A 23,648-nucleotide genomic window follows, 5' to 3' on the forward strand; every position below is an offset into this window, starting at 1 on the left:
TTCCTAGCTTTCTCATAGTCTTGTATAACCTTGCATGGGGCTCAGTTACCCTGTGTCATAGAGAGATGTTAATTTAATTCTGCTAGATCTACTGTGAAAGTAATGTATTTGGTGTCTTTGGCAGATTTTACTACAAAGTGTTTAGAGCTATTTAATAAATATGAAAATTAATTTTCTTCCTGCTGTCCCAAGCTTATCTGTCTCATATCTTACATAATTCTGGACTGTTTCTACTTCTTCACTTGTACCAGTAGGTGTGTGCTTAGGGAATGCAAAGTAATTTCAATATTAAGCTAAACACAATGTATTAGGAAGTGAATGGGGAAAAAAAAGTCATAATATGTGTTACTAAGCCAGAGACTGTTTGGGGTTTTTAAGACCTTTTCATTACTAGTCATTCAGCAAGCATTTATTAAGCACCAGTGATGCAAAACATGATAGCACCTCTGCCTTCAAGGATCTTAAATTCTAAAGGAGAAGACAAAGTATACATATAAAATATGCAAAATGGACACAAAGTAGTTTGGGGAAGGGGGTACACTCACTGCTAAGGACCAGAAGAGTCTTGAAAGAAATCAGGATTCCAGGGAGGAGAGATGAGGCTGGAGTGCATTCCAGGCCTGGGGAACAGCAAGGGCAAAGCCTGGAGACTAGAGATGGGACTTTGTGAGTTTGGAACAACAGAGGCCAGTATGACTGGATCACAGAATATAAGGAAAGATAGGAAGGAGCCTAGCCTGGTAGGGGCCAGCTTGTGAACAACTTAAAATGTCAAACAAGAGTTTCTGTTTGATCCTTATGGCAGTTGGGATCCATTGGAGTTTATTAAGTTGGGGAAGGATGATGACATGATCAGGCCTACATTTTAGGAAAGTCACTTTTTTTTTGTCTTTTTGTTTTTGGTTTGTGTTTTTTTGTTTTTGCTAGGCAGTGAGGTCAAGTGACTTGTCCAGGGTCACACAGCTAGTAAGTGTCAGGTGTCTGATCTGAGACTGGATTTGAACTCAGGTCTTCCTGACTCCAAGGCCAGTGCTCTATCCACTGCGCCACCTAGCTGCCCCTAGGAAAGTCACTTTGACTATTCTGTGGAGGATAGATAGGAGTAGGGAGAGGCCCGAGTCAGAGAAATCAAACTGGAAACTGTTGCAGCAGTATAAGTGAGAGGTGATGAGGGCCTGAACCTGGGTTGTTGACTATGAGAGTGGAGGAAGGCATACTTGTGAGAGATGTTGTGGGTGTAGAAACAACAATATTTACAACAGATTGTTTGCGTGAGGTGAGAGGGAGGAGTTAGGGATTACATTGAGGTTGTGAACCTGAGTGATTGGTAGGATAGTGGTGCCCTCAGTAGGAATAGGGAAGTTCAGAAGAGAAGTATGAGCCAGGGGGAGGGAGAGGATTATAAATTCTGTTTTGGACATATGGGATTTAAGCTTCCTCTGAAACATCCAATTTGAAATGTCCCATGAGCAATTGGAAATGCATGAGTGGAGCTTAGGGCAGTCTCCTGAAGTGAGATGAGAGTTGAGTCCATAGTAGTTAGAGATGACCAAGGAAGAGAAAGAATCTGGAGAAAAGAGAAGGGGCCCAGGACAGGCCCTTGGAGTTTACACACAGTTAGTGGGGGTGATGTGGCTGATGAATCAAGAAAAGAGACTGAGGAGTGGTCCTAGAGGTAAGAGAACCCAAAACCCAGAGAAGAGAATGTCCAGGAGAAGATGGTAGACCATTATTCTCAAAATGGAAAATCAGCCTTAGCCTTCGCAAACTTCTGTCTTTCCTTGCTGCATTATCACCATCTTCCTGCCTTTGGATCCTGTGGAGGACAGTTTCCGTTGATTCCTCTGCCTGTTCACAACTGTTCTGCATTCTTCTCTGTGTCCCACATGTTGCATGGGTACTCTTGAGAAAGGGCAAACACTAAGAGATAGGATGGAATTGAGTTTTCTGCTTTTTATGAGATCTGTCACTGATACTTGACTACCTAGCATCATGCTAGGAACTTAAGTACTGAACTTTTTTTTAATTGACTAGAGAAATAAGTAAAGGGAGAGAGAAGAAAGTGAGATAGGAAGGAAGAAATTATGGGAAAAAATGCATTGTGAGAAACTTTATTTGGACCTGTGAGATTAAGGGTATGAAGCAGTTAGAAAAATAAATGAGATTATATAGGAAAAGGTGGAATGTGAAGAAAAAAGACAATAATATTAATAAAAATAATAATAATAAAATTACTCAATTTGTGACTCCAAGCCATAGTATAGTTGAATTTTCTTAATTTTTTTTTTAAGAATTCAGCCCCTGGAATAGGAAGAATCAAATAATTGAACTCAGTAACCCAGTAAACCTAAACCTAAGAACATCAATTACTTGGGGGGAAAAAACCTCTGTTTAACAAGAATGGCTGGGAAAACTACAAACTGAATACTAAAGGTCACAACATTTTTTTTTTCTAAAATAGAGATTGAGGCAGCTAGGTGGCCCAGTGGATAGAACACTGGCCCTGGAGTCAGATGGACCTGAGTTCAAATCCAGCCTCAGACATTTGCTAGCTTTGTGACCCAGGATAAGTCACTTAACCCTAATTGCCTACCAAAAAAAAAAAAGTGAGGATCAAGTTAACATACCTTTCCCAGCTATGGCTAGAGGAAAAGTGGTTTTTTTTCTTTTAAATTCAATTTTTTTTAGGGGGAGAATTCTTTTTTTGTTTATTTTTTATTTTTATCTCTATAAAATCTTTTTTTTTAAATTTTTTAAGATTAATTTATTTTTAGTTTTCAACATTCACTTCCATAAGGTTTTCTAAGTTTTAAATTTTCTCCCTCTCCCTTCCCTCCTCTCTCCCCAAATCAGCAAACAGTCTGGTATAGGCTTTACATGTACATTCTTATTAAACATATTTTCACATTAGTCATGTTGTAAAGAAAAATTAGAATGAGTAGGAGGAAGCACAAGAAAGAAGAAACGAAACCAAAAAAAAGAACAAATAGTATGCTTCGATGTACATTCAGACTCCATAGTTCTTTCTTCTTTGTGGATAGTATTTTCTATCTTGAGTCTTTTGGAATTGTCTTAGACCCTTGCATTGCTGAGAAGAGCTGTCAAAGTTAGTCACAGTTCAGTGTGGCTATTATTGTGTACAGTGTTCTTCTGGTTCTACTCACTTCACTCACCATCAGTTCGTGCAAGTCTTTTCAGGTTTTTCTGAAGTCTGCCTGCTCATCATTTCTTACACCGAAATAATATTCCATTACATTCATATACCACAACTTGTTCAGCCATTCCCCAATTGATGGGCATCCCTTCGACTTCCCATTCTTGGCCACCACAAAAAGAGCTACTATAAATATTTTTGTACTTGTGGGTCCCTTTCCCATTTTTGTGATCTCTCTGGAATACAGACCTAGGAGTGGTATTGCTGAATCAAAGGGTATGCAGAGTTTTATAGCCCTTTGGGCCATAGTTCCAGATTGCTCTCTAGAATGGTTGGATCATTTCACAACTCCACTAACAATGCATTAGTGTTCCAGTTTTCCCACATCTTCTCCAGCATTTATAATTTCCCTGTTTTGTCATGTTAGCCAATCTGATAGGTGTTATGTGGTAACTCAGAGTCATTTTGATTTGCATTCCTCTAATCAATAGTGATTTAGAGCATTTTTTTCATGTAATTATAGATAGCTTTAATTTCTTCATCTGAAAACTGCCTGTTCATGTCCTTTGACCATTTATCAATTGGGGAATGACTTGTATTTATAAATTTGACTCAGTTCTCTATGTATTTTAGAAGTGAGTCCTTTATGAGAGACATTGGTTGTAAAAATTCTTTCCCAGATTTCTGCTTCCCTCCTAATCTTGGTTGCATTGCCTTTGCTTGTGCAAAAACTTTTCAATTTAATGTAATCAAAGTTCCATTTTGCATTCTCTGTCTCCTGTTTGGTTTTGAATTTTTCTGTTCTCCATAAATCTGATAGGTAAACCATTCCTTGCTCTGCCAGTTTGCTTACAGTATCAGCCTTTATATCTAAATCCTGAACCCATTTTTACTTTACTTTGGTATATGGTGTAAGATGTTGGTTTGTGCCTAGTTTTTGCCATACTATTTTCTAGTTTTCCCAGCAGTTTTTGTCAAATAGTGAGTTTTTATCCCAGAACCTGGGGTCTTTGGGTTTATCAAATAGTAGATTACTATAGTCATTGACTATTGTGTCTTATGTAACTAATCTATTCCACTGATCCACCACTCTGTTTCTTAGCCAGTACCAAGTAGTTTTAATGATTGCTGCTTTATAATACAATTTAAGTTCTGGAATGACTAGGCCACCTTCCCTTGAATTTCTTTTCATTAGTTCCCTTGATATTCTGGACCTTTTGGTCTTCCAGATAAATCTTGTTATTATTTTTTCTAGCTTGATAAAATTTTTTTTGGTAGTTTGATTGGTATGGTGCTGAATAAGTAAATTAACTTAAGCAGAATTGTCATTTTTATTATATTAGCTTGGCCTACCCATGAGCAACTGATGTTTTTCCGCTTATTTAGGTCTGACTTTATTTGTGTGAAAACTGTTTTGTAAATGTGTTCATATAATTCCTGGGTTTGTTTTGGCAGGTAGAATCCCAAATATTTTATGATGTCTACAGTAACCTTAAATAGAATTTCTGTTTCTATCTCTTGCTGTTGAACTTTATTAGCAATATATAGAAGTGCTGATAACTTATGTGGGTTTATTTTATATCCTGCAACTTTTCTAAAGTTGTTTATTATTTCAAGTACTTTTTTACTGGGGCAACTAGGTAGTGCGGTGAATAGAGTTCTGGCCTTGGAGTCAGGAGGACCTGAGTTCAAATGCAGCCTCAGACACTTAACACTTACTAGCTTTGTGACCCTAGGCAAGTCACTTAACCTCGATTGCCAAAGCAAAAAAAAAAGAAACCAGTCAAGCACTTCTTTACTTGATTCTTCAAGTATATCATCATATCATCTGCAAAGAGTGATAGTTTTGTTTCTTCTTTGCCCATTCTAATACCTTTCATTTCTTTTCCTTCTCATTGCTAAAGCTAACATTTCTAATATGATATTGAATAATAGTGGTGATAATGAACATCCTTGTTTCACCCCTGATCTTATTGGAAATGCTTCTAGCTTATCCCCATTACATGTAATGCTTGCTAATGGTTTTAAATAGATACTACTTATCATTTTAAGAAGGACTCTATTTATTCCTTTGCTCTCTAGTGTTTTTAATAGGATAGAGGGAGAATTCTTAACCAAACAGAAGATGAAGGCAATCACAGAAACAAAATATGTAATTTCATTTATATGAAATTGAAAAGCTGTTGCACTAACAAAATCAGTACAGCTAAGATAAGGAGAGTTCAATTAGGGGAAGAATTTTGCATTAAATATCTCTGATAAAGGTCTGCTGTCCAAGGTAGATTTGGAAAAAAAACTAAAGCAAATAAATTGGAAGTCATTCCAGTGGTAAATGGTCAAAGCATATAAACTACAGTTATCAAAACAGGAATTGCAAACTGTTAATTGCCATATAAAAGATTGTTCCAAATAACTGAGAATAGGAGGAAATTCAAATCAGAATGGCTCTTGAGATTTCACTTCACACCCAGCAAATTGGCAGAAATGACAAAGGATCAAATAGTTAATGTTGGAAGGGACTGAAAAGACAAGTAGACCAATATCGTTTGGTGGAGCTGTGAAGTGACTGAACCATTCTAGAAAGCAATTTGTAGTTTTGCTTTAAAAAAAAAAAAAGGAATTAAACTGCCCATACCTTTTGTCGAGAGAGCCTGCAGCAAGTACACATCCCAAGGAAGTAAAAGATGTTAATAAAGGTCCCACATAAACCAAAGTATTCATACTATCATTTTTGTAGTAGCAAACAATCAGCAACAAAGTATAGATGCTCATCATTTTGGAGTATGGTAAAACAAATTGTGATGTATGAAAATAATGTAATGTCACTGTACTATTAAAAAAGTGTTGAATATGAAAAATGCAGAGAAGTATAAAAAGACTTTTGTGAAGTGAACAGAACCAGGATAATACACAAATAGCTGTAGTGGTGTAAATGAAAAGAACATCTTCCTTGTTTCCTCCAATGAAACTAAATGCTGTATAGTTTGATCCAGTTTGGCCTCAAAGTAGGGGTGAACAAATGCACCCCTCATGCAGCTTTGCAGAAGTGGGGACTGTGGTTATTGAGCATTGCATAAACTATCAGGATCAGTCAGCACGTCGGTTAGTTTTACTGAAGTGTTTTTCTTTCTTGCTTTTTTATTCTTTGTATGAGGAATGGCCGTTTAGGGGAAGGGGGCATACATTTGGAAATTAGGATCATGTGAAAACAAGATTTCAGTAAACATGAAAAATCGCTCATTGGAGATAGTACAAGTGAATAACATTTCACATTATCTAACTGGCTATTCACTGGCAATATATTTGCTGCACTGGTTAGATTACGATATCCTTGTGCTAATTTTAAGGTATGTTAGAACCATGCTACTTTGCCAATTACGTGTATGTTTGGTTCTGATACTCTAAACTAACTTTTTGTAGCTGAAGAAATTTTTGAGAGCGTAAGCGATCGTGAGCTAAGACAAATTTTTGAAGGGCAAAATCGCATCCATCTTGAAATCAAGCAGCTTAACCGACAATTAGATATGATCCTCGATGAACAAAGAAGGTATGTCTCTGCCTTGACTGAAGAGCTCTCCAAAAGAGGCCATGGAGGCCCAGCACAGCTTGGACAGGTGAGCTTAAAAATGTGTTCCCAGCTTAGCACCTGAGTGAGAAGTGGTAGAGAAAATCATAGAAGATAAACTGTAGCTTGCATAATTATTGAAGAGGGCAGATTATCAAAATGGTTTGCGCATCTCGTTTCAGGCTTCTCAGCAAGAACTTGATACTGTGGTGAAAACTCAGCAAGAGGTCCTGAGACAGGTGAATGAAATGAAGTAAGTATGCATAAAAGATAGACAGCATGAAATGATGACATTTGTTGGTTTCATTAAAATTTTTGGAGTAAACAAGCATTTTCATAGCATGGAACAATAAAAAAGATGATTGCACATGAAATTGTTAATTCACTTGTACAACTTGCTATTGCTTTTAAATACACAAAAAGTTATGTAAATTTTTTTTTGCCCCTTCCCTCCCCCTCCCAAAAGGTGGCTACCATTGGGCACAAATAGGTATATGTAAGTAAAATTATTCCAGCTAGAGGGGCGGAGCCAAGATGGCAGAGTGAAAGCAGTGACTTGCTTGAGCTCTCCCCCAAACCCCTCCAAATACTCATAAAAAATGGCTCTAAACAAATTGTGAAGCAGCAGAACCCACAAAAAGACAGAGTGAAACAAATTTCCAGCCCAATACAACCTGTATGATTGATCAGAAAGGTGTACTGCGCCGGGCTGGGAGCGCAGCACAGCGCGGCGTGGGCGCGCAGGCCACAGCGAACCTGGAGCAGGCCTCAGAGGCTGAATCTCAGGCAGCTGTGCAGGTTTCCAGACTCCTCAATCCACCAATGCCAAAGACAACTTAGAAGGTCAGTGGGAAAAGTCTGTTTCTGTCAGTGCTGAGAAGGGAAGGTGGGGTCTCAGCTCCATTCCCCGAGAGTGTGGCCTGGGGTGGGGGTGGGGGGGCCAGCTGCTTCCCGAGCTTCCAGCCCACAGACTGAGGGGGAACCCAGTGGCTGATCAGAGAGGGATTGCAGGGATCTCTTTGCCAGTGCTGAGGCAAGAATCTCTTGCTTTGCCCGTGTTTGGATCTGGATCACAGTTCTGGGCGGCAGTGCTGGGGTGAGGAGGAGCGCTGGCGTGGTGGAGCTTGTAGTGGCTGTGGAGAGGATCCCCTTCTCACAGTTACAGGACAGAAAGGAGTACTCGTAGTCACAGGCCAGGAAAGGAGTAAACACCTCGGGTGCCCCTTATCATATCACCTTGGAAGAAGTGAAAATTTACAGGTCCCTACAAGTATCTCTGAAAACAGCTGTACAAACCCCCCGAAGCTTGGGACAGTACATTCTCCACATTGGAAGCAGATTCGTACCTTAACAAAGAGTTTAAAACTCAAGTAATTTGGCCGGGATCATGAGCAAGCAGTGCAAAAAGAGTCACACTATATTATCTTACTTTGGTGAAAAAGAAGATCAAAATATACAACCAGAAGAAGACAACAAAGTCAAAGCCCCTACATCCAAAGCCTCCAAGAAAAATAAGGCTGTGGAAGAGCTCAGAAGGGATTTTGAGAAGCAAATAAGAGAAGTAGAGGAAAAACTGGGAAGAGAAATGAGAGTGATGCAAGAAAATCATGAAAAACAAGTCAACAGCTTGCTAAAGGAGACCCAAAAAAATACTGAAGAAAATAACACCTTGAAAAATAGCCTAACCCAAATGGCAAAAGAGGTCCAAAAAGCCAATGAGGAGAAGAATGCCCTAAAAAGCAAAATTGGCCAAATGGAAAAGGAAGTCCAAAAGCTTACTGAAGAAAATACTTCCTTAAAAATTAGAATAGAGCTATTGGAAGATAGTGACTTTATGAGAAATCAAGACATGTAAAAATCCAAAAGAATGAAAAATTAGAAAACAATGTGAAATATCTCATTGGAAAAACAACTGACCTGGAAAATAGATCCAGGAGAGAGAATTTAAAAATTATTGGACTATCTGAAAGCCATGATCAAAAAAAGAGCCTAGACATCATCTTTCAAGAAATTATAAAGGAAAACTGCCCTGATATAGTAGCACCAGAGGGCAAAATAGAAATTGAAAGAATCCACAGATCTCCTCCTGAAAGAGATTCCCAAAGGAAAACTCCTAGGAGTATTGTAGTCAAATTCCAGAGTTCCCAGGTCAAGGAGAAAATATTACAAGCTGTCAGAAGGAAACAGTTCAAGTACTGTGGAAACACAATCAGGATAACACAAGATTTAGCAGCTTCTACATTAAAGGACCGCAGGGCATGGAATATAATATTCCTGAGGGCAAAGGAGATAGGATTACAACCAAGAATCACCTACCCAGCAAAACTGAGTATAATCCTTCAGGGAAAAAATGGTCATTTAGTGAAATAGAGGACTTTCAAGCATTCTTGATGAAAAGACCAGAGCTGAATAGAAAATTTGACTTTCAGATACAGGACTCAAGTGGAACATGAAGAGGTAAACAAGAAAGAGAAATCATGAGAGACTTATTAAGATTGAACTGTTTACATTCCTGCATGGAAAGATGATATTTATAACTCATGAGACCTTTGTCAGTATTAGGGTAGTTGGAGAGAAAAAATTATATGTGTATATATGTAGATAGGTAGAGGGCACAGGGTGAGCTGAAGATTAAGGGGTCATATCTGGAGAATAAAATTAAGGGATGAGAGAGGATTATACTCGGAGAAGAAGAAAGGGAGAGGTAGAATGGGGTAAATTATCTCACAAAAAAAAAAACAGAAAAGTCTCTTACAGTGGAGGGGAAACAGGGGAAGATGAGAGGGAATGAGTGAATCTTATTCTCATAGGATTTGGCTTAACGAGGGAATAACATACACATTCAATTGGGTATGGAAATCTGTCTTACCCTACAGGAAAATAGGGGGAGAAGGAGACAAGAGAGCAGGGGGATGATAGAGAGGAGGGCAGATTGGGAAAGGGGGTAATCAGAAGCAAATACTGTTTTCACATGCTAATGGGAAATAAGAAATACAGGAAACGGGGTACAGAAGTCTGTCCTGCCCTACAGAAAAATAGAAGGGGAAGGGGATAAGAGAAGGGGAGAGAGATAGAAGAGAGGACAGACTAGGGGAAGGGATATTCCGAATGCATGCCATCTTGGGGCTGGAGGAGATGGGGTGAAAATTTGGAACTCAAAAACCTGTGGAAGTGAATGTTGAAAACTAAAAATAAATTTGCATTTAAAAAAACAAAAAACAAAAAAACCATAACAATTTAATCTGGTTTTCCAAAAAAACAGATAAGCAGCATATGCTAATTTTCTTGTTGGTCTTTTTACAGTTTATTATACTTTTAAGGATAATTGTATCTTTGCACAGGGACCTGACTTTTAAGATAGGAAGCTGGAGACTGAAGTATCAAAAGGAAACGTTTGTATGTTCAACGCTTTAAGGATGGTGTTGAACATTAGTTACATAGGTCCCTGAACAACAAATTTCAGTTAAGTTTGGGTATATGCTCTGGAAGAAGCCTCAGTGAATTCCAAACGATGAATAAAGCTACCGAAAGTTTAAAAAAAATTATTCCGTACATCATTCTATTTATCAGTTCTTTCTTTGGATGCAGATAGCATCTGTCTTCATATGCTCTTTATAGTTAATTTAGGTATTTATAATAGTCAGAATGACAACGTATACACTCAAAGTCATTCTTAAAACAATATTGCTGTTACTGTATACAGTGTTCTCTTGGTTCTGCTCATTTCATTCTTCATTATTTCGTGCCGGTCTTTCCATGTTGTTCTAAGATCATTGAGCTCATCATTTCTTATATTACAGTAGTATTCCATATACACATACTATATATTTTTATGTAAGAAATTTGTTTTCTGTAGTGGTAATGAGATCCTGAATTCGTATATGATTTAACAAAGAATGCAAATATTTTCTTATCCATCATACAAGAATCTTGTGCTTAAAATATTTTAGAGAAATTTTAAGCCACTCCAAAACATGTAAAATTACTTTTAAGTAAAGAAGGAAGGGGGCAGCTAGGTGGCAGAGTGGATAGAGCACTGGCCCTGGAGTCAGGAGGACCTGAGTTCAAATTTAGCCTCAGACACTTAACACTTACTAGATGTGTGACCCTGGGCAAGTCACTTAACCCCGATTGCCTCACCAAAACAAAAAAAAGCAAAAGAAAAAAGGGGCTTCAGAGAAGAAGGCATAAAGGGGAGTCACCAGAGGGGTAAAATTCTAGTAGCTTTCACAGGAATTTCTTCTTGATCAGAATAAGAATATTATGGGGCAACATGTACCTTGTTTGGGTCTATTTTTCTGCTGATTGTTGAAGAGAAAAATTTTAAGTGTATACCAGAAAGAGATTAAGTGAAGAGAAAGTTGCAAAGGAAATTTTATTTTTATTTATCCCACTTGATATTTTTATTTATTTGTTGAAATTTTTATTTATGCTGCTAAATTAAAAACTCCATAAGGCCAAGAACCATGTCTTGATTATCTTTGTTTCACCAGATTCTTTTCATATGATAGATACTTAATGAAATGTTGTTGATTGAATGGGTATTCTTTTAAGGCATTCTTAAATGCAACCATTTGATGACCATAGTAAAACATCAAGAGTATTCTACAATATTTGATTCTTTAAAGCATGAACAGAGGTTCATTTATGAGCAACAATAGCAATAGCTTCTATTTATTTCGTAATTAAAGTTTTATAGCACCTTTCCTTCACAGCAGTCCTGGGAAGTAGATAATGGAAATATTTACCCCATTTCAAAGGTCCAGTGATTAGAGCCCAGAGAGTTGGAATGACTTCCATTGTTGCACACCTGGGACTTGTAGAGGGGGCCTCATATGCAGATCTCTGACTCCTGTTCTAGCACTCTTCACTATTTTACACCCCCTACCTCCTAGGTTTATATTAGTGAAAAGCTGTTGTTTTTTTAATTGATACATCAGATTTAGTGTGTTAAGACTTGACAAGTGAATTTTCTTAATTTTTAGCCAAGTTAGACTTTTTATAGTGTTGTTCTACATGACCCAGCTGATTGTTGTACTGACATCTGGACGTTGTCTCTGTGACCTTGGCAGTGCTTTGGCCTCACACTTTCTATATTAACATAATTTTATTAAGTGATGGGGGTTTTTCTTTTTCAGAAATTCTATGGGTGAAACCTCAGGCTGGTCACTGGATCCCAGCATGTGGGCACAGCAGGCAGTGTATATGAAACGACCCAGCATTTCAATGATATCAAAGAACACCTTCATGTAGTAAAGAGGGATATTGAACATTTAATACAGCGAAATGTGGTAACTTTCTTTTCATTGACTTTTTTATGAACTTTATCCTTGTCTGGTTATCAGTGTTTTAATTTCGTTTAAGAAAAGGAATCACTATAGGTTTTTGGTTACTCCACTGAAAATTTCAGGTTTTCACTTTTTTCCCTCCTCAGTCATCTGTTGTAAATCCATAAAATGAATTGGAATACTTTATATTTCTTTAGTAGCCAGCTGATAAATAGTAAAGCTCTTCTATTTTTTTAAAGCACAGTTGTGTGTGTGTGTGTGTGTGTTTTAAGCAAAGTATCAAACATCAGCTGTTAAGCCTAGTTGGTAAGGTTGTTCAACCCCAGATTTTACTTGTCTATCATTATTCCTGTTTTCTGTATGCTTTTGTAATGCTATGGTTCTTAACAGCCAGGGCTTTGAACAGGAGAAAAATGTTAACTTTTTTAGTAAAATAGCATCACACCCTGAGTAAAGGTTGCCAGTCACAGTGATCTGTCCAGATTATTATATATCCTTTACCAAGGAGAGAAATGCCTAGGTTTACAGTGTGAAAACTTAGAAAAAAATATGAAACGCATATTTTTTTTAGAGAATTTTGTAGAGGATAAAGAGTAATGGCCAGTGCTAAGTGGGAGAAAGTTAAAAGAAGAAAGTCAATTCATATTTTACATAAGTGAATTTTTACTGTTTTTCTTTCAAGTGCTTTTTTAAGTGCTCTTAATCTTAGGTAGTTGAGATGGTTATGGTACTATTAACACGGACCTTGAAAGATTCTTCTGCCTACAGTTTCTTTTCCTCTTTTCTTTATTTCAGAAGCACTGCTTCTTTACTCATTAAGGGTCAGCTAGGCGGGATGGTGAATGTAGAGCACTGGGTCTGGAGTCTAGAAGACTTGGGTTTAAAATCTAACCTCAGACACTGACTAGCTGTGTTGACCTTGGGCAAGTCACTTAACCTCTTCTCAGCTAAAAAATGATGATAATAACAGCACTTACCTCTCAGGGTTGGTTGTGAAATAAACATGAAAATATAAATGAGATAATATTTGAGAGATACAAATGAGTTAAGATTTGTAAAGCACATTGCAAACCTTAAAGCACTATATAAATGTTAGTTGTTATTATTAACTACCTTGATTGTAACCTTGTTTCAGAACTAGGAGTATGTAAACAGTCAACTGACTCAGACTTTAAATTAGTCATCAGTTTGTTTTAGCATAATGTTCTTTTAAATACATGTTCTGAGATAGGCTTTGTCCAACAAGGTCTCTCATCTAGTCTCTAGGCTGATGGGGGGGGGGTTGTTTGGTGTTTTTTTTTTGGTAATACTGGTATTTTCAGTAAAACAACCTTCCATTCATATAGCTCTTGATAGTTCACTTTGTTATATCTCACATTATATATCTTACATTCATATGGAACATTATAGTCTCCAGAGTACTTTCCATGTACATTTTCTCATTTGTTTGTTATGACCTGGCAAAGTAGGTAGAGTAGGTACTCTCTACATTTCACTGATAGGGGAGCTGAGGCTCCTAGAGTCTGTGACTTGTCTTAAGTCACTTAGCTAAGAAAGTGGTAAAAATAGATCTAGAATATAAGCCTTCTCATCCTTGATCCACTTCCCTTTCCTCTATACCATTCTATACCATGGTGTCTTTCTGTAAAGCTTACATACATAGCCTTTTCTGTTAAAGTTCAGTAAGTTTACTATATCCAAATAACCTCAGGTCTCTTTCATAAGTAGAGGGGTATGTGTGTGGGGGGGGTGAAGGTAGAGGGTATTAATTACAGTGACACATGGGAGCAGCAAGTAGCCTAGTTGGTGACCTTTGGAATAAATATGCTGGAGAATCATTGATCTAGAAGCCACTAAGATCTGATTTCTGAAATGCTAAATGTGCCAGAAAATTCTTTGGGTATTGTCTCATACGTGTGTTTTTTTGTCTTATAGCCATCAAATGAAAGAGCAAAATGCCCAGAACTACCACCATTTCCATCTTGTTTATCTACAACACACTTTTTAATATTTGTAGCAGTACAGACGATGTTATTCATTGGTTATATCATGTATAGGTAAGTTCCTTTTATAAAATATGACCAGATTCTACCCTTTCTCCATTCATAGATTAATGATAATTGTCTGTTTAAATTAAAACAAATAATTTGTCTTAGCACTAGCTTTCAGGTTCTGTAATGGGATAGAGAGATTTCTGAAAATACGAACACTTTCTAAATATACCAAAAAACAGGGTCTGTAGAGGAAAGTTTTTTTCTTGCTAAATATTTTCAGGCAGAGGGGCATATCTTGAAACTTCTTGATTATGCAGTCTAACAGGTAGTAGAAGTAAAATAGGTTATAATGAATTGTTGTGTTTTCATTTGATTCAGAATGGTTATTTAAAGTATTTTAACTCATCTCTGTGTTTTCTGTGTTTATTTAGGACTCAGCAGGAAGCTGCAGCCAAAAAATTCTTTTGATCACCATTTTTGTATGTACCTGTATGTATGCACAGAATTTTGATTGTAAATGAGGGAATTTTTATGTGTTTAAATTGCTTCAGTAGTCTAAATTATTAATTTTTTGTTAAAATTACCTGTTTAAATGTTAAATTGTGGTAAGAATAAACCTTACAGAAGTGAGAACTTCAAGGAAAAACTGTGCACAGTATATAACTTTATTTAAAATTTATTGAGTTGATGGTTGGTGGTAGAACATCCAACAAACAGTACATTTATTTCTAGTGTGTTTAGGGTAAGAAAAACTAGGGACGTGCCTCCCAAAAGGTGGTCAGTACGTTTGATTTCTGGGGCAGAAAGTTTATTCTTAAGAGTATGATGTTGTAAGTAATTTTATTTAAAAGAAAATTTTTCCAAAATTAAGAAGTTGACCTAAAGTCCAAAGTACATAATTTCCCTGTCATAGAGGTCAGAGTAACCAAAGTCTTCAGGTGTATGAATCAGAATATCCTAATCAAAGACCTACTCCTATAATCATTTTATGTTGACGTAACTCCCTCTGAAAGAAATCAAAGATAATTTTGCTCAAGTAGAGGTTTCTTAGGATCAAGATGTCAACATTTCATAATGCTTATGTAGAATTCGGGGGGGGGGTTTCCGTTTGAATGTGGACAGTATATCTTATTTTGAAAGGAAGCTGCAGGAGAAAAACTTAAGAAAGCTACTTTTTGCCTAATTTTTGCCTAAACATTCTTCTGATTAACGGTTTTTACGGGTATTTTGCCTGCTGATAGATTTATTTCATGCTCCTGAATGTCTTCACCTCAAAGAAAGTCACTTAAGTCTTCTTTAAAAATAGCTTTTTAAAAATTTGTAGTTTAAGTCAGTTTTACCGTATTTTACAATGCAGCATGTAAATTCAGCTCTAGCATGCATAGGATTTTAATATTGTAAATAACTGAAAAGTAACCACTGCGTTCAAGTTACAATGCCATTTCACTATACAGCCCGAATACGCGAATGTGTACATCCCCTAAAAATCTAGGAGGCTGTTCCTCATTGTAATTTTAAGGCTTTCATGAGCAATTTTTAAGAAATAAAGAAGTAGACTTTTGTGAATTTTTTTTAAAAAAAGCTTCAAGTATTAAAATGCATTTGTGAGTAGGGTTTGCCTTTTAATGTCCAAGTATAAAAGGGTCTTCATAAAGTCCTTGCACAATTTTTACGCTTTGAGCCTTAATGATTGAATTCGTAAGTATGATAAAAATAATTATTCGTTGAATTTAAGACTATCAATGATTGAGGTTTTTTTTTCCCCCACATAACTGAACCTGACCTAAGTGTTTCATGGCTAACAGAACTTGCTTTCTCATCTACTTCAGCAATTTTTTATTTGTCACAGGTCTTGGAATAAATATACATGGTGCGTAATTCCATAAGTCCCAAGCTAGTGACTTTTTAATACCGCTTAGAGGTTGATCTTCTCATGCCAATAGCCTACACGAGGACTCTATGAAGACTCTGGTTTTGCAATACTCTATTAGTGCTATAATGTGAACTGACAGTCTTTTTATTATTACAGCTTCTGTGAACATTTATTTTGGGGTGATAAATAAGAATATTCCAGTAAGTGATGTTTCACTCTACCATATTTACTTACCTGTAATAAGAGTGAATTTTTCCCCCTTTATAATGTTAAATTTTGAAATCCATTTGGACATATGGATCATTTCAAAGACATTATCACAAATTTGTTCTTTTTTATCAGTACATGAGAAATTTTTAATACCTTCAAAAGAATGTTTAGGTTATAAAGTATGAAATTCATACTAATCATCCCTAAGGAAAAAGCTGCCAAAACCAGTGTTAAAAACTCCACAGTCACACTGTGCCTGAAACATTGAAAGGAATACCAAATCTATGCAGTATATTTTTGTCAGGCTAGAATTCAAGTGATCTCATTCTGATTATGGCCTAGACAAGTAGGTACCTGCACTATATTGAGAGGGCATAATCATGCATTTTAAACTCCCTACTCTGTTGGATATTGAATTGCTTTGAAACATTGTAAGTCGAGTTGGGACGGGGCAGTTGTATCCCATTAATTGGGTCTGGTTTATCTTCCTCAAAATAATTGAAGATAAGTAGATTACTTACGAAGAAAAACGTTCAAACTTGGTGGGAAAAAAAGTCACTGCCAGGATTCTTTAACTTTCTTTGTTATTTTGGATAATTAAATTTATTCACTCTCACACCAGCAAATATTTTACAGGGTGCCTTGGATTAAAACAAAATTTTATTTAAAATATATCAGTGTTTTTTGTCATAAAGTCACTTTTTAAAGAATGCAATAACATCATGGTTGTTAACTCCTGATTTAATGTACCTTTTTCATGTTTCAACCTTCCAGCTATGTTTTATTTAATTTGAAATTTTAAAGTAGTAAAACCATACAAGTACACTGTATATTATCTGTTGAAAGGGTCTAATAACATCTTCCCTGGTTCAGAACTAGTGGCATAATATAACACTTCCATCATTGATCCCATGAGCTTTTGTGCACTGATTGTTTTGTACGCATAACTTCCTTAATGCTCTTTTTTAATAAGGAACAATTGGTATATGTTGTTAGCCACCCAGAATGTTTCCTGACTCCTGAGTCAGCTTATTGATGACCTTTAAGCTCACTGACATTCAGCCCACTGTGTTAAATTCCATCCCAAACCTGCCTACCAGAAAGCTTCTTGCATTTAATGGTAGTCATGGTTGTGTTGTTTTGCATAAAATTAAAGATGACTTAACAACAAAAGCAAAATACGGACAGGAGAAACTACTTGAATAAGGGATTACCTGGCATAATATGTTACAAAGATACAGTCTTGGGGGAAAAAATGTAATGGCGAATATTAAAATACAGTGACTAGATCTCCCTCACCAAATGTTCATTACAGGGACATAGTTTAAAAAAAAAGTTATATTGGTGTTTAAAAAAAAAGATTTGATGTAAAATCTATACTTGCAACTTTTTAGATTTGTGTGTTGCCTATTTAAGATATCAGTTTTATTGATGTTGCTGTAAAGTTGAAATTATTTTCTAGCCACTGTCAATTGGATACTATTTCTCAAGTTATTTTGTTTTTTGACTAATGTTACTTGATGCTAGCTGGAATTCAAGAAAAGACATTAACCTTATTCAAATAAAGAAATATTTTATTAAAATTACTTTCTCTTTTATTGAACTCTGATAATATCTTAGCCACATATTTATCAAGGCAGTGTTTCTTTTTTTTAAAATTGACATGTGCAAGATACTATGCAGATCTCACTGTGTAGAGTACCAGGATGTACATATCCCTGCCCAAAAGAATTAACAATCTTGTTGAGAGTTTGTGTGTGTGTGTATTATTGTAACTGTATGGACACATAAAGATAACAGTACATGTGTAACAGTACATTTTTATCCATTGTCTGCTCTTTTCAATATCTGATCTATATGAAGTCTATATGAAAAGGACAAAGAGAGGAAAGGCGGAAAAAAAAATCTTTTACTGTACAGGGCATGAGGTTAAAAGCTGTAAGGAGTACAATATCCCAAATGGAAACAATGAATGTCATCCATAAATCCTAAATGGGTTTACACTAACAGGTGCTTCCACATGCTTAATGTGGCCATAAGCCACTACTACCATTTCCAAGGCCACCATAATAGGGTCTCTGAAGGAATTTAGGAAAAATGAGGCAGTAAGTAGTACATAGGGATTCAGAGAAGAGAATGCTTATTGTGCAATTGTTGGCCTGTACAAGGAAAGTTTCAAGAAGATAGTGGGACTTGGTTTAGGTAAAGAAGGAGAGGTTAGGATTCCAATAGACAAAAACAAGGTAAGAGCATGGAGGAATGTGTAAGATGTATCTCAGGGACGAGATGTAACCAGTCCGCTGGAAGCTGAGAAAGCATTCCTTCTGGGGAATAGTTAGCAGTGTTGGGTGGGGCAAGATTGTATAGAACCTTCAGTGTTGAGCTCAGATTCTTTGGTGCTTAGATTGAAGGGACCCCAGAGATCAATCTCTTGTCTGATACATGAAACCCTTTCACAACATCTTCAGTGAGGGATTACCCATCCTCAGCTTGAACATTTCCAGTGACAGGACACATTCTACTTTTTGGATAGCTTTTACAGAAAGTTCTTCCTTTATATTGAGCTAAGACCTACTTCTTTATAATTGCCATCCATTGGTACTTAATCTACTTTGGAATTACAGGGGACAAGTTTGATTACTTATCCATGACATGAATAAAGAGCATGACAGCTCTTTAATAAGGGAGACCTGGTTTAGTCTTCTCTAAGGTAAATTCCTAAATTTCCTTTAATTATTACATGATGTAATTTTTAAGTCTTGCCCCTTTTCTCTATCTTCTAAAATGTTACACTCAAAACCAAAAACAGAATTCTGTACGTAGTATTAAATGGGACAGCAGGCTTATCACCTTCCTCATTCTCGATACTTCACCTCTATTAATTCAGCCCAAAATCACAAGTTTTATTGGCATTCATGTCACACTCAACTCATATCTTTCAGCACCTAAAATCTTCACTTTTTTTTTCCGCATGAAGTGTTGAATAAACCCCTTCTGCCATCCTGTACTTGTATGATTAAGTTTACTATTGCCAAGTACAGTATTAAGAACTGGGAGTATAAATACAAAAGTAGAGACAGTCTCTGCCTTAAAGAAGCTCACATTCTAATGTGGGAAACGATACATAGGAGACTGGTTGGAGGGGGAGGGATGTAGAACTTTTAGTCCAGAAAGCAGTCTCATCCAGGAGCAATGGCAGTTGTTTTGATGAACTGGCTAGGAGAAGAGATTGTATGGAAAGTAGCTGGAGAGGAGAGAGGGAAGTGAAGCTGGTTAAAGCTTCCTAAAGTAGTGTTAGGGGTGGGGGAGTGGCAATCACCTACCTCAGGTGAGGTGTGTGGGGAGGAGGTGGAAGGGTGTTATCTTTCCATGTTGTAGACTGCAAGGGGTTTAGTTGAAAGACATGACTGGAGAGGAGAACCTTGATTGTCATCTGTTTCATCTTCATCACTTTCACCGTCATCACTTTTCATCTTTGTCATTATTCTCATACTTGACCAACATTTGAGCAAGATCATCTCAGTGGGCAGGTTCCAATTTCCCCCCAGGAAATGGGCTTATAACATTTGTTCAGTGCAGTGTAGAAGGGGAAGCTTTACTCAGCTGAATTAATGTGTCTTCACTGCATATCCTCTTGTCTATCATGTAGTTGGTGCTATATGAATACTAGTTGTTAGTTTCAAATAAGTTTTTGTTGATATTTTCTGTTTCTTCCATCACCATAGTATCCCATCTATCCCTCTCCCTCCCAGACAGCCATCCCGTAAGTCAGCACAACTGATTGATACATCGAAAAGGTCCAAAAATGTGCAAAATGTAAGACCTGTGGATCTCACCTCCACAAAGGGCTAAGTCGGGGATGTTCATTCGAGTCCTACTTGATCTTTATAATTTCGTTATATTTTACTTTTGATTTTTTTGGTATGCCATTGTTCTTTCCATTTACTTTGTTATTACTGTGTATATTGTTTTTGGATCTTTTAACTTCACTCTGCATCAATTCATATAGATCTTTCTATGCTTCTCTGTATTCATCACACATAATCTTTTTTTTTTTTGGTGAGACAATTAGGGTTAAGTGACTTGTCCAGAGTCACATAGCTAGTGAGTGTTATGTGTCTGAGGCCAGATTTGAACTCAGGTCCTCCTGATTCCAGAGCTGGTGCTCTATCCACTATGCCACCTAGCTGCCCCTACAATCATTTCTTATAGCACAGTAATATTCCATTACATTTATGTACCACAGTTTACTTGGCTTTTCCCTAATTAATGAGCATCCAGTTTGTTTCCAATTCTTAGCTATCGCAAAAAGTGCTACTATAAATATTTTGAAGTATATAGGGACTTTTTTCTTATTTATGGCTTCCTTGAGGTATAAGCCTAACAATGGAGTCTCTGGTTCAATGGGTGTGGACATTTTAGTCACTTTTTTTGCATAATTCCAAATTGTTTTTCAAAATGGCTGTACTGTTTCACAGCTCTACAAACAACGTATTAATGTGCCTATCTTTCCATAACCCCTTCAAAATGAACTGTTACCAGAGGGCAGGTAGGTCGCATATCCACTGGCCATGGAGTCAGGAGGACCTGAGTTCAAATCCGGCCTCAGACACATAATACTTCCTAGCTGTGGGGCAAGTCACTTAACCCCAATTGCCTCACTTAAAAATAAATGAACTGTTACCATTTTTTTTTGTCATTTTTGCCAATTTGCACAGTGTGAGGTAAAACTTAAGGATTGTTTTGATTTGATTTCTTTTTTATTATTAGTGATTTGGAGAATTTTTTCTTGTGGTTGTTAATACTTTGGAGTTCTTTTGAGAGTTGTTTGTTCATCTCTTTTAACCATTTTTCTATTGGGGAATGAATCTTTTTCATACATATTCATAATTTTTTTTTTCTATCTTGGATACCAAACCTTTATCAGAGAAATCTGGTAACAAAGATTTTTTTCCCCATTTAATCCCTTCTTATCCTAAATGCATTAGTGATCTCTGATGCATTAATATTGCCTGTTTCAGGTTAAGCAATAGATTATACAGTTTTGTTTTCTTGTTTATTCCGTCACTATTTTTCACTTTGTTGGACTGTTTAATTCATTCACGTTTAAGATTATGAGTTAGTTTTATATTTTCCTCCATCTGCCACAAAAATATTTTTGTTACGATTTCCCCCTCTTCTGCTTCAAATACAGTGTTATGTTCTTTGAGTTACTTTAATCTTTTTTGAGGTAGCCCTGTTCCCACTGGCTTTCTTCCCCCTACCCTGATCCTCTCTTATTGGTTACTCCTTTCCCTTTAGGGCTTTGTTTATTAGTTCCTTTTTCTCTCCTGCTTTTGTCTGCTACATATTTCTTCCCCCTTTTTTTTCCCCTTCTCAGTTAGTCAAGTTGCTCCATCCTTTCACTTCTCCCCTTCAATTAGTTCTGTTCATAAGTTTAAAAAAAAACAACCCTTTCCAAAAAGAATTTCTCTCACTGTCTTCATTATTCATGTTCTCTTTGTGTTTACTCTAGAGCCAGGCATGGGGAACCTGCGACCTCAAGGCCACATGTGGCGTTCTAGGTCCTCAAGTGCAGCCCATGACTGAATCCAGATTTCACAGAACAAATCCCCACACCTGCTAGACCCTCATACTCTGATTCATGACCCCTCTACTTATCTGGTCTTTCTCCTTTCTCTTTATTCTTCAAACAATCAAAGCTTCCAAGGTATCCATTCTAAGCTCTGCTTTTTGCTCCTGGGCTTACTTCATGGATTCCCCTTTTCCATTGTGCCTCATTTCCAGAACAATGCCAGTTATTGCTGGTGTCAGAAAGGACATTGCCCATAGTAAAGCCCTTCCCCCATCATATCCCTGATTACACAGCCCACCTCTAAGCTATACCCTCTCTTCTTGATCTTTCTTCCTACATTGGCTTGGAAATCTCCTTCATATGTCCACATTCTCCCATTCCTTCAGGTATCAGTTGCTGCCAAAATTCCAACTCTCCACCTCCCAGGACAGGTAGACTTTTCAAACCCTTCAGCCTTCATCAAATATTAGGTCCTCATCTCCCTCCACAATCTCTTCACCAAATGAGCATTCATCAGTGTGTCCCCTCCCACCTCCAAAGTAAAGCCTCCTTTTCTCCACCCTTTTCAGTCCTTCCTTCCTCCTCATCCCCTACTGTCTGGGCTCTTCTCTTTCTCTTTTCTCTTTATTCTTCACACAATCAAAGCTTCCAAGGTATCCATTCTAGGCTCTCCCCTTTAGGTGCTTTCTGCTGTTGAGGTCTAGGGGTGCTGGGACCCCAAAAATCAAGGGCAAGCAATGCAGGTCCTCCCTCAAATGAATTCGGCCCAAGCCTCCTTTCAGCCGAAGACAAAGTTTATTAGAACACTGATTGTGATGAACGAGATTCCTAGTGAGCCTGTACTGTTGGCCAGATTTTAAGAATCTCAGCCTTTGTAATGAAAATACAATTGGGCCAGATTCTTAAGGAATCTGAGCGATTTAATGGAGGCAAGCTGGACACTTATATACAGTGGTCCAGGAGTGGCCAATAGCTTGGGTGATTGGGAGGTAACAGAGAAGGACCCGGAAGGGCTGGGTAGCCCAGGTGAATTCCAGGGACCTGGGAACCAAGGACCTGGGCCACATGGCAAAGTCCAGGGCTTTTTAGGGGTCCATCATTAGCACCCCATTGCTACCACTGCCATGTAGGGCTTACCTCATGGATTCCTGTTTTCCATTGTGCCTCATTTCCAGAATAATGCCAATTATTGCCAATGTCCATGGTAAGGCCCTTCCCCAATTATGTCCCTGAATATGGAGCAAAGATCACCTTCCTCCCATGGCTAGCCCTTGGACCCTGGCATATGACACATTCCTCTCTCTCTCCCTATCCCCTTTGCCCCCTTATCCAACAACAAAAAAGCATTGATTCACTTGAAAGCAAGGGTCACCAGGTTCCATCCATAATGCCTCTTGTCTGCCTCTTCGCAGTTACCTCTACCAAATTTCCACCTTCTCCTCTGTCCCATTGTGCACACTTAGAAAGAAGTCTCTTACTAGCGGTCTCTGCATTGGCACTTTGTTGCTATTGCTATTCTTGCCTTATGTAAGTATTCGGTCCTCCTGCACTTCTGTTGTTTGGGGTGTTTAAGAAGCAAATAATATTTTCCATTCTGGTTTTCTTTCTAAAAATGTTTCCAACTCTTCTTTATTATTGAACATCCTTTCCTTGCCCAGTATGGTTAAGCTCAGATCTGCAGGATAGGTCATCTTGGGTGGTATCCTGAGCTTCATGGCTCTTCAGAACAATTATTCCATTCCCTTCTCCTTTTTCTGGTGGGTGTAGTCTTACGTTAATTCTGATATCCATTCCTTTGTATTTGAAGCTTTTTCTCCTGATGGCTTGCAGAACTTGATTCTGAATTCAATTGTTAAATGTAACTACTGTGTGTCTTGGAATTTGCAGCCTTTGGCTTTTGTTTGTTTGTTGTTTTGTAGAGGGGATCTGCAAATTCTTTCAGTTGGAATTTCATTTTCTCTGTTTAGAAGTTCTGGGCAGTTCTCCTCT

General features: G+C 37.3%; 1 protein-coding gene across 1 annotated transcript in view; it reads left to right on the forward strand.

The window, feature by feature from the left end:
- The window catches only part of LMAN1 (lectin, mannose binding 1), a 47,115-nt gene extending 29,448 nt beyond the window's left edge, over positions 1 to 17,667 (forward strand). The window contains 6 exon segments of the mRNA XM_020995035.2: positions 6,575 to 6,768; positions 6,902 to 6,972; positions 11,858 to 11,874; positions 11,877 to 12,010; positions 13,943 to 14,064; positions 14,433 to 17,667. Of these exon segments, the coding sequence (XP_020850694.1) occupies positions 6,575 to 6,768; positions 6,902 to 6,972; positions 11,858 to 11,874; positions 11,877 to 12,010; positions 13,943 to 14,064; positions 14,433 to 14,469 (575 nt within the window). The 3' untranslated portion in view covers positions 14,470 to 17,667.
- Positions 17,668 to 23,648: the final 5,981 nt, after the last annotated feature.

This window comes from Phascolarctos cinereus, unplaced genomic scaffold (assembly GCF_003287225.1).
Source record: "Phascolarctos cinereus isolate Bilbo 61053 unplaced genomic scaffold, phaCin_HiC Scaffold_4;HRSCAF=312, whole genome shotgun sequence".
Taxonomy (NCBI): domain Eukaryota; kingdom Metazoa; phylum Chordata; class Mammalia; order Diprotodontia; family Phascolarctidae; genus Phascolarctos; species Phascolarctos cinereus.